General features: G+C 42.2%; 1 protein-coding gene across 2 annotated transcripts in view; it reads right to left on the bottom strand.

Annotated features, from left to right (window-relative positions):
- Positions 1-12,361, bottom strand: part of dclk1a (doublecortin-like kinase 1a) — a 55,206-nt gene that overhangs the window by 21,192 nt on the left and 21,653 nt on the right. For both annotated transcript variants that reach the window (XM_030069078.1, XM_030069079.1), the window contains exon 5: positions 9,852-9,959. In XM_030069078.1, coding sequence (XP_029924938.1) covers positions 9,852-9,959 — 108 coding nt within the window. The remainder of the gene's footprint in view (positions 1-9,851; positions 9,960-12,361) is intronic.

Here is a 12,361-nt window from a genome sequence, read left to right as displayed (position 1 = left end):
TTCCAGCTGCAGCACAAACCCAGCAGCATAACCTCATTAAACAGGAATATCAGATTAATCAACGCTGCACCCGAATCCTGTGTGTGGTCAAGTGAAAGTCAGATGAACTTCCGAGGGCATCATTAACCTGGGCACAAATGGGAGTAAACAGCCTGCCTGCACAAACCTCCTCCTTAATGAAGACACTGATTTCTCTCTGCTGTGTAAGCAACCACAATGGACTAGTCCATCTTGAGCTGAGCTGCTCCCCACTGGCAGTCACCAGTGACAGGTAAGGGAATGGCAGTGAGTTGAATGTAAAAAATGATAGCTGCAATTTTGGTGATCGGGTCTCTGCCTGGCCCCACCGAGGTCCTCAGCCCTCCACAACACACCCCACCCGGTGTTCACTGCTCAGAGTTTCAACCTGCCAATTAACGGAGTCCAGTTGGATGTGTGTGACCAGCTCTCATTAGCAGCCCCTAGTGCCTGCAGCAGGCAGATCCTCCCCGGCTCCAGCTGGAGCTCAGGACCTCTGAAATCCACTTGGAACCGTTTTGATAATAACAGGCTGAACTTTAACTTGCTGAATGAAAAGTTTCAAATCTATCAGTGACCACACATTTAAATGTGTGAGTGACATTCACCGGTCTCGGCTGGTAAAAGGGCATTAGAATAATTCGGAGACAGACAATTAAATGGTGTTTTTGTATTTAGTTAAAAAAAATATATATGCATAAACAATGACTTCTAGCAGCCTGCGGCACATAAACATCAACATCAACATGTTTTATTGGCACTTCCCAACCTTTGTATTATCAAATGGTAATACAAAAAAAAGCTATACCGTGTGCATTTATCCGACTGCTTACTGATTACAGTTATGCATGTAAGCAATAATCTACACCGGATTCTCAGCATCTATGTAGATACACCAACCAAAATAGAATAATTACAAGGTGAAACGCCAACCTTGTGAAAGCAGAGTCGCCCGAGCAATGATGTTTATTCCCCTGCCGAGATCAAAGAACTTTCTAAATTATTTAAGACAAAGAGACAAGACCCCAAACAGACCAAAATAGCCAGCCTAGTCACCGCAAACACACAACTGGCCTATTTATAGTTTAGAAAATCGCTTTGGTTGTTATTCACCTTAAAAATCCGAGCTATTCCTCGGTTTGACACTGGGTATCTTCATTGATGAAATTCATCATCTCCGTTACGCACACGGACAGGCGCTCCTTTGAGTTACACAACAATAAATATTAACATAAAACCATAGCTTGCTGCCAAATCAGCCTTGTATGGCACTTCGAGGCAAAATTAAGCCATTAGTGTACAAAATCACATCAGCGGCGACCGGCGAATCATTCACACACACAAGCCGTCCATATCCTAAGGTAAAGTAGGCTAATGGAAATGGGGAGAGCTTTATATCCAGCCTATTGTATTTCTCTCTTTTGGTGTGAGGGGGGGGATTTTGCCGATTCCGTGCTGAATAAAAAGGTTTTTTTTTTATATTGACTCCTACCTTCCGCTTCCAGCATGTTGAAAACACAGTGATAATCCAAAGAGGGGTAATGAGAAGGAGAACAGCACCTCTGTTATATGCGCTCCCGTTTGCGCTCCGTCCAATTTTAATAGTAAAGTCTGCTGAATGGGAGAGACGGAGCAGCGCTGTAGTACAGGCAGCTCATAGGCGGAGAGGCTGCTTGCGCAAACTCTGACGCTCACCGGGGCCGGAGAGAGAGAGAGAGAGAGAGAGAGAGAGAGAGAGAGAGAGAGAGAGAGAGAGAGAGATGAGGTAACCGGTGTTCTTTTATTTTGATACTGTGGCAATATTGTTGTTGTTTTTTCATGACACAAAGGGACTGGCGCGCTCAGCTCCAGACTTGATGAATACACAGTGGGTGCAGACTCATGGACATGAAGGCGATACAAGAGGATATCCGCACTCACAAAAGCATAAATTAATACCTCTTTGTTTGCGCATCAGCGGTCAACAGCGGATGTGTTTCAGCACCAAGCCTTCAGCGCTGACACCCACGAAGGGGGTGACTTAATAGACAATCTCCATCATCAATTGGCAATATCATCATCATTTGTGATCAAAATCATTAAGGCTACATGCCTGAATATAATACTAATAAAGTGTCTCCAAACAAAAATGATAAAAAAAAAAAAAAAAAAAAAAGATCACAAAAACAGCAGAAAACAACACTATGAAGCAACCCTACACCAACTCTTCATGTGAGAGAGAAAAGGTGATATTTACTTTTTTACAAGGGATGCCTGCAGGATATGGAAAAATAGCCGTGCAATATACGATATTTTAGGTGTAACAACAGTTAAAATCGAGCATTCTTCAAAACAAAACAAAACAAACAAACAAACAAAAACAGCATGGTAATACCAACTGGATGTAGAAAATGCAGTAACTTATTATATTTTGATCAATCTCTGTCTTAGACAAACCCTGACCCTAAATTTGATATCGTCCATATCATTGCCTTTTGAGATATTGATGCCACGCATGTTAATATGTAGATTAATGATATGATAATGATATATAATGCAGCCCTAATTCATTCTGATAAATTCCAATAAAATATAATGGTTTTCATTAGGGGAAAGCATGAGGCCAGGCAGATGTAGTCAACATACAACATGGTTTTAGGGGAGCTCTAGTGTTTGTCATCCAAACACAATCCTCAGGCAAGGATATTATTATTAAAGAGAAGAAATTCACCCTAAAACAAGTTGACACTGTTAAAAAGCAGCTGCTGGCAATGTGCCTTGCATTTCTGGGTCAATTATGTTGTTTGTTGGTCTTGGTTCGTTTGTTGTTTCGTGGTATGTTTTTGTGATTTTTGTTTTTCCTCTCATTCCCAAGGATAATGAGATATTGCAGTGTCACTGCAGCAGAGTTTGAAAGCAGATTTTTTTTTGTCAACAATATATAATACCAACAGCGATCATCAGCTTGTCGTGTCAGTCCCTCACAATCAAAGAGCAAGGGCTTCTTTCTAGAGTCACCATTTTGTGGCAACATTCAGCAGGGAGAAATCCATCTTTGCAGATGAAAAGACAACGGTTTCTCCACTGACGGTGGCCTTCAGAAATCATAATGCAATGCAGCCACTGGGTACCCTGCATTTTGACTCACTTTTTTGTGACTGGAAAAAGCTTGTTTACTTGGTCTTAGTAACACTAGGCTATTGCTCGCTTCACCTTAGCTACAGGTTCATGCCTACTTTTGGAAAATGTAGGAAAACAAAGTGCACCACAACATCCCATAAAGGAAACTACCTGAAAACATGTCATCTTGCCATTATTGCAAATATCAGCAGTGCCTTGGCCATGTGTTTGGATTTAGTGTAATCTGTTTTTTTGTATCTGTGTATCTGTATTTATCTGTTAATTGGGCATTTGTGCTTTTTGTGGGTACCTTATACAGAGTGGGAAAAGTCAAAAACGCTGCTGACCTCATGGGATTACAGTTTAGAAAGTGTTACTGCAATCAGCTGATCAGACGGAGCATTTATTTGCATGTGGATTTGAGACGAGACAGCCCAGCACACTTCACCACAAAGTCTCTCCTGTCATACGGAAACACTCGTGACAGAAAGAGCGACATTGATGTGATGCTTACTGAAACCATCTGTAGCTCTCTGTTAATTTTAGTTGACATGATGCATCGGAGGAGACCAGAGAGAGGCAGATGGCAAATCGGAGAGAAAGAGGGAAAAAAAACAGGGGTGCAAATTGTTTTCTCACTTTATTTTGGGTCGGTGTGTACAGACACCTACTCAGGATGGTGAGATCATCACATAATGAAGCCCAAACAGATGACAATGTCAGGATGGCACCCTAAAACCTGCCCACACACACACACACACACGGATGAGGCTGAGAATGACAGGCAGCAGCACCTCGTCAGACCCTGCGCCTCACCTCACAGCGAAGGTGTGGACACTTTGGCACTTGGAAGACTTTGGCACGTCAGTCAACACCACAGAATCCACGAAGGCACCTCAGCTTAAAAACTGCGTTTCCCCGGAGCCTTTAAATTGCAAGATGTGTGAAACAGCGCTGATTAAGTCATCATTAAGTCAAACTTCATTAGTCGTTTTAATGATATATAAACTCACTAAATGAATTGAGTGACTATGGTTAAGTTCAATCAGCAAAAGTCGTGTTTGCAAGTGTTTATCCATTTAAAATCCATAAACAGCATGAACAGATGAACTGCTTTCCGTTGTTATTTATTCCTTCTCTAGTGAGGAGCGTTTTGTGCCAGTTGTAGTGATGTCATGACTAGGATTTTGGTAGCTGATACCAACATCAGTGAAATTCCACAATTCTTGACACTTGAGTCGATACCTCCGCAAAAACAGAAATGCCATTCAGCACACACTCCTTTTTTTTATGAAAACTCTGTGTCCACAATAACAAGTAAACAGAAGCTGAACGTGTTTCGGTGTGTGTCAGTGGGGGGCTGGGTGTCTGGCCTGGAGGTCATGGAGTACTAACACTATGGTCCTGGGTGTATGACGCTGTGTGGCACACACCAGGGGACATGGCTTTTCATGTGATTTCTGTCCAGCGCTCTGAATGTCTCTGCTCTGAAGTGAAAACACCCAGTTTTCCCCAAAGGAGAAGGGGAGATATGCAGACACTGCCTCCATATTTCACTTCTCCTACTGGAAAGAAAGAAAGGGTTGGCCTCCATGGGACCACAGAAATGTTCCCCCCTTTCCCCCTATTTTGGGCAGCCCTGGTATCAGGTATTCAGACATACAGCTACATTAGAATAATTATTTCTTCTTTGTTCTTTATTCTTTATTCTTTATTTGGCTCCCCATTAACTTCCACAAAATGGGTTCACAGCATCAATAAAAACAAGCAATAATTGAAATTGCTTGAATCACTGAATCATAAAAACAAGGCAACAACAAAAAGCCAAAAATAAAAACAATTAAAAAAAAAAAAACACACACAATAATATCTATGAGAAATTCATCAGTTTTTGTTTTAGTAACTATTTAAAAGAAAATCTATTTTTAGTGTGTCTAATATTGATGGGGAGCATATTCCAAGTAGAAGAAGCTCTATGGAGAACCGTTCTCATCAACACAATTAGTTCTTGGACTTGGCACCACCAAATGACCAGAATATGAACACTGAATCGAGTGAGGTGAGTTCAGTTGATACCAGCGACACTAAAAACACTGGTGCTGGTGCTGTTTTCAGAACTCTGGTACTGACCTGGCAGCTAGGTATCAATTTTTGTGACATCACAAAATGATTATTGCACAACAAATAAGTAAACAGCTAAATGTGTTTGTTTCTAGATCTTTTGAAACACTGACTACTTCACCTTCATGAATTTATTAAATTTAGAGACCACTGAGGGCAGAACTGGGTTCAAATTTTCATCATGGTTATCACTATTTTCCATTTTTCCCCCTCTTTTTTTTTTTTTTTTTTTTTTAGCAGATATAGGTGATTCCAATAATTTACCTAAAATACCCAAATACAACACATAACAAGTCTCTGCCATGTAACATTATTCAAATAAGGAGAAGCCACAGTTTCTCCCACAGAGACTCAACTCAAACGAAATCTGTGCTGTGAAGCATGCTAATTGGCTAACAATGTTTCTTATTAAACTGTTACATGATCAGGTTTAGTAGACGCATGGAAAAATGTTCTTTTGGCTCATAATTTCAAGTCACACATCATTAACTCATGATGAAAAGTTATGAAGCTGACAACTCGCGGCAACAGTAAGGTGACATTGCTAAACACATCAGTATACATTAAATTAATGATGAGCTGCTTTCACTAAATTGCACTGAACCCTGGGCACCTGCGTCCTGTGTCTATGTGTGTGCGTGTGTGTGTGTGTGTGTGTGTGTGTGTGTGTGTGTGTGTGTGTGTGTGTGTTTATGTGTGTGTCTGTCTGTCCCTCCATCACTCAGATACATATTCCTCAGTGGTGTCGAGGTCTCAGCTGCAAACACACACAGTGCAGAGCAGCCAGACACACACAGGACACCAGGTGGTGTTTGACAGCACATGTTGTGTTGTGTATTCTCTCTCTCTCTCTCTCTCACTGTCTCTCTCTCTCTCTCTCTCTCTCTCTCTCTCTCTCTGTAAACCTTCTCGCCATCTCAGCCTCTGACAAAATCCATACTTCAGCTCACCACGTCTGGTCCAGATTAGTTTATGTGATGACGATTACTATTAACGCCCGTGTTAGCTGAGTTGAAATGTGAAACCTCACGGCTGCTGTCACAAGACCTAACACAGCAAGTTTTAAAATGAATGGTGTTATTCTCTGTTGAGCTCTGCGTGGATGAGGTGCAATTAAAAATCTGTGCTGGTTCCTAAAATACAAATAAATAGACCTGAAGGAACTTTCCGGTCTGGTGTCTGCACTTTTCATTTCATTGTCAAGATTACAGACAATAAAGTCTAAATGTTTTGACTGTGGCCACAATAAAAGGACTAATGGACACGGCAATAAGATTAACTTTTGAATAATTAATCAAGTTGTCTTAAAGGATTATTCTGCAAAATTAATAGGCCTAAAACTCTACATTAGATTTAAGTAATTAGCTGACACACTTACCTAAAGGGACCTGCAGCAACTGAGCAGACAGTCTTAAGGAAACTCTGGCTGTTATAGGGACTGAACTTGTGACCTTTCCTGCACAGGACAGCCTCACCAAACTCCGAGCCCGGCTAGAAGTAATGCTCGACACAATCCAAGCAACATCAGCCGCTGGATGGTGTCATGAGTACATTTTCATTCATGACAGCAGACCAGAGAGAGTCCGCTAAAGTCAGACAGTTTCACTTCCTTCTGTAATTGCTTTGCTACACTCATATAAACCAGGCTGCTTCTGTTTTGGGTTAGGATGAATATCTCTCTTTTTGTAACAGGTTAATATCTAATTTCCCGGTAAGCAAATGACATCTATGATTTAAAGGCATATTTCACACTAAGACTAATTCATGGCATTTACTCATTTGTCTTGAATGTCTAAAAAAACGTCTTAAACGTGTGCTTAAAACTCTTGATGCAGCCTCATCCAAGTCACGGTTCTCTGTGTTCAATATATACCAAACTACTATGAAACTGCTCAAACTTTGATAAATGACCTCCAGAAAACGCTCTCATACACAAACACCTGTGCACAAATGGCCTGCATGTTGACCAAATTGAAGCCTGTATGAAGCCTGTTCACTGGCCAGAAGCCGCTCACTCATTGGCTAAACTGATGCTTTACCTTGAGCGTCGATGAGACTGCATTTTCTGAAAATAGTTTATTTAGTGATGTTTCACCAAAGGTACATAGCCTTGAGCCTTTTCATGTCATTTTTGCTGCTGCTTGTCAAAGTCACCAATCATTTACTTGTTAACAGAAATGGCTTTGTGCACTCAAAACAACTGAGGTGAGTCAGTGAAACAAAAAGATAAATAATATAGTATAAAGTTGTGTCAATACTACAGATACTAAAAATACTAGAGTTGCTATCATTTTAAAACTTTGATATTGACTCCTATGTTGTGATTCTTTTGACACCAGTAAGACATCTGTATGACCCCCCTGCCATTAGGTAAGGTGGGTGCCATGACAACCCTGTGAGTCCTGTCAGCCTGGGAAGCAACTTCAGGAGAGTTTCTGCTGGCAATGCAATGAAAAAGCATCACAGTCACAGCAGAATCATTTAAAAAAAGAGCAACTCCTGCTGCTATTTCACTACAAACTCAGCTCAAACTGTAATCTGGTAACCTGTGGTTAGCAACTGCATCACAAAGTCATGACAGCAAAGTCATAACAACACCGAGTGTTACCTCTAACGACAGAACTCACACGTATTCGGCATACGGGCGAGTCAAAATGGTGCAAACAGCGCCTGTTGTTTTGACTGGTTTGATTATTTACCAAAATGTGGGTTTAAGTGTCATAAGGGAGAGGGAGGGTGTGATGTGCTTTGAATGTGCAAAAAAAAAAACTACCAAGATCATCTGACTTGACTGACTCAAGATTAGAGTAAGAAAGCAACAGAATACCAATCAGGGTCAGACAGAGAATCCATTAATAATTTGTCATATCTTCTCTAATCATCCCAATCTTAACACTTGTGGTGTGACGGGAGAAGGTGTTACGGAGAGTCATCACGCTGCGATGAATACCAAGTGGCACGCAAAACGCACAGCAGTTCTCCTCTCGCTGGACGATGTTGGGCGGCGGTTGAGCCAGACGGAGAGTGAAAACGCTGCGTCCGTCTGACTCAGGGCTCCAAGTGACCGAGTGTCAGTTTGTTCCACCGCAGGCCGCTCGGCAGGAAGTCACTGCCATATATGGCCGTCACACGCTATTGTATCTGTGGCCACACGCTCTTACTGTTCCATGTTCCTATAGCAACCAAGACGAGTCAGTCTTTTTCCCCCCTCTGTCGCTCTCTCTCTCTCTCTCTCACACACACACACTTGCACACACCTTTCCTTCAGCCAATCAGATCAGATAGCATATGACTCACTCCCATAACCTTTTCCCTAAACTTTACAAGTCATCAGCATCCACAACCTGCTCTGTTCACCCTGGTTGTTTATCTCCTTCAAGCCTCGTCCTCTGTCTCTCCTTTAGCCCGTAACAGATAAACACCAGTGATGCACCTGTTAACATTTGAACGGCTTCATTCCAAATTATCTATATCCATTTTGGGTGAAAGTGCTACCTGGAATTTATATCAAAGAAATGTAGACGACTTCATTCTTAAAATCTTGCTGGTCTATGTGTGTGTGTGTGTATGTGTGTGTGTGCAGACGTACATTAACAGCAGGTGGAACGGCTTCCTCAAGGGGAGTTTCTGTGTGTTGCATCATCCTGCCGAATCATCCCCAACCCAGTGAGACTTACTGACTCACATCATCACAAAATAATAACAGTAACAGTGAAAAGTCAAGTGTATTCTTGCAGAACCAGGTGTTTGACACGTAGCCCGAGATCACGCTGTTAGCTTGATCAGTAAACATGCAACCTGAAATTGGTTATTATTGCTTCAAGCTGACTGCCAAGCCCTTATTGGCTTTGGGCCAGAAGGAATATTGTGCCACCCATTGACTGGCGCAGCCGGGATGATCCTAATGAAAGGCTGCACTCAGCTGTCAGAATTAATAAATCGTCACATTCAAGTAAATTCATCTTGCTTTGCTGTTGCCCATTTGCCTCAAAAGCAATTTTTGACTCTCTGTTGGGTCAGTCATAATCATATAATCACGTACCGGCGCGGACTCTCAACATTTCATTATAGTTCATTAGTATGTCAGGTGAAGAACAGTTTGTGTGGAGCTGCAGGATTGAGTCACCAACCCCTTCCCTCCCCTCTCTATCTTATCTTCAACTCCCTCTCCCCCCCTCTTTTCTACCTCTCTCATCCCTATCTGCCTTTTTTTTTCTCGGCTCTCCCCTGTGAACTCATTCTCATTTGAATTCATATTCTGCAACAAGACACAACACAAACACACACATACTCACCACCAGACACTTTCCGCAGACCTATGATTACTCTGTTGTCGTTTGCTGCAACACTGATTAAGTAATGGGCTAGAAAATACTAAGGAAACCCATGAAGCACTATTAGGATAAACCACACTCCCTACTGTGCCCACCAAATCTAAGACACTGTACATTCGTCACGTAAATACACTCATGCACAAAGATTCAAATACATAGACACACACACCCACACACACACTTTTACATTTCTTAAAAGGCACTAACACAGTCAACAAACAGGTTCCAAGAGAGGAAGAGCAGAAGAGATGACGAAAGAACCATATGCTAGCGTTTTACCGGATGCAGGGGATTTGCTGCGTCGTGATTGGGCGACGGTCCTTGGGGAGGCTCGGCTCAGAGGGCCCGACACCTTCGCGTAGGTCACTGACTTCATCACACGACACTCTGACGGCACAAAGACAACAGAAGAGAAGTCGTCATTTAGAAACCACTGAGTCATCTGCACTTACTTCAAAGTAAATATGCCAAGTGTCAATCATCTATGTTAATCATTTCCAACATTTTTAAAGGTACCCAGCGTAGCTTGTGATCACTAGTGATGCTATAGCTTACACCAGGAAAAGTGGGCACCCATTTTGTTAAGATGACATATTCTTGGTAAACTGGAAAAATATAAACGTTCACCCAAAAAGGTGCAGGTACAGTCAAGAGCACAGAGGAAAACACCACCAGCATGATTTGGCTGTTGTCGTCATCAGGGTGTGATGAAGCCAAAACACGTTGGTGGTGAAAAAGCAGTCCATTAAATCACCATGAGAGCACGGGAGGCAACATATTACATGTACCAATGTCAACAATAAAACTGTTTACTAGGCGTCAAGGACAAAAACATGCATGCAAATGGGTGCTGTGGTGAGAAACTGAATTCAAACAAAACCAAGTGTGTTTACAAGGAAGATTACGTTGGATAGACCATTAGAAATGCTGTTGATACAAGAAGTTTAGTCATCAACATTGCATAATTAGAAGTTGTTTTTTTTTTTTTTTTTTTTTTTTTTTTTTTACAACAAATCCAGGACTTGCAGCTGAGCTCCTTCGTGTTGACTAATCATACAACAGCAAGTCAAAACTCCATGACACTAATGATGCACTTGAGTTGTGTTTTGGGACACACACAAAAACCAAAACTAAATGCTTTAATACAGTAAACCAAGTGCTTTCTTAAAACCTGTCAGTACTCTTAACGGACTGAAATCTAATTTTATGGACTTTTGACCAACCATTGTTTTAATATTTTGAGTGATTTTGACCTTTAGCCGTACAGGAAAACTCTAAACCACTAATGTATCAACACAGCCGTAATTGGGTTTGCCTTCGAGTCCCCTGCAAAAATGAGGTCTGACCTTCTCTGGGCTCAGCTTCCAAATGCAATTATTGTGGTGTTTCATGAGTGACAGCCATGACTCACGGAGGTCTGGTATTTTCAAGACTCCTAATAAGTGAGCCATGTGATGGTACGCAGACACCACCCCACCACCCCCCCACCTCCCTGAAAAAAACTTTGCTCCTCTTTCTGTTCATTAACCCAACCCCATTACAGCTCATTACCATACCAGACCAGCAGGAAGGGGGAATTAGCATAGAGGCTGTGTGTGTGTGTGTGTGTGTGTGTGTGTGTGTGTGTGTTCTTTGTTTGCTGCAGCCCAGTACAATGCAGTGTGTTAACGTTTGTTTAATGTACAATGCAGAGTGTTAACGTGATGATGGTGTGTCAGAGTTGAAGCAGAAGTGATAATTATAGTGACGCTGAGAGGAGGAAAAGTCGTCTGATGCTCCGACTCCGGCTGTCTCGCTGTCTTGTCTCGCTCGTCTCTTTCTGCCTTCTCCGTCTGCCTATTTCTGCCTCTTGCTCTCTGTCCTCTGCCTCTTGCTCTCTGTGTCTCTCTGGGCATGTGAAGAGGTGTCAAATTGTGCTATCACCCCACCGAGAGAGGCAGAGAGAGAATTATAGTGCGAGCGTGAGAGAGAGGAGTGAATGGCATGTGCAAGAGAAGAAATGCAGCCAGGAATTGTTGGGAAAAAAAAGAAAAATTATTCAAAGAAAACACACTCCGGTGGGAGTGGGGAGAGATGAGGCTATCATCAACAGCTAATGAAAACAGTGATGCACTGCAAACATAGGCGCTGAACGGCTTGTTGCATGGAGGAGGATGCTTTGTGGTCTTTCTCAAGGCAGAAGGGGGTTAAGAGAGGCCTGAAGGACACTAGTTAATGGAAGCAGCTCCAACTTTTAGTTAGTTTGTGAATGACAGGAGAGTGTGGTGAGAGAAGGTGGAAAAAGGAAAAAAGACACAAGAGGGGAAAGGAGGTGGAGGTTGGAGACCAGGGTGGGATGGATATTATTTAATGGATGAAAGGATAAAGTGGAAACAAACGGCTTTAATAAACATTTAAACAAAAAACAATGTATTCACATTCAAACAGAGATACAGAGAGAGAGAGAGAGAGAGAGAGAGAGAGAGAGAGAGAGAGAGGTGGAAATGAGAATGCAGATGAGCATTAAATGGCAGCAGTCTGCACACACTAATCCAGAGGGGGAGTTAGAGAGCGAGAAGACAGATGGGTGAAGTGAGGACATGAGTGCAAACCTATTCTCAGCAGACAGCAGAGGGCAGACAGGCAGAGAAGAAGAATAGCACAATAGGTTAGGAGATGGCTTAAGTGCAGTGGTGCCTCTCTTCCAAATAGGAAAGAACAGAGGAGGAGAGGGGAAAGACAATGGAGCGTAATCAACTGGACAGCCTACACAGTCCTCTGCCACCTGGACCATGGAAATGTGTCATACG

Source organism: Myripristis murdjan, chromosome 14 (genome assembly GCF_902150065.1).
Source record: "Myripristis murdjan chromosome 14, fMyrMur1.1, whole genome shotgun sequence".
Lineage (NCBI taxonomy): Eukaryota > Metazoa > Chordata > Actinopteri > Holocentriformes > Holocentridae > Myripristis > Myripristis murdjan.
The sequence above is the reverse complement of the archived record's forward strand: the minus strand, read 5'-3'. Positions and strand labels throughout refer to the sequence as shown.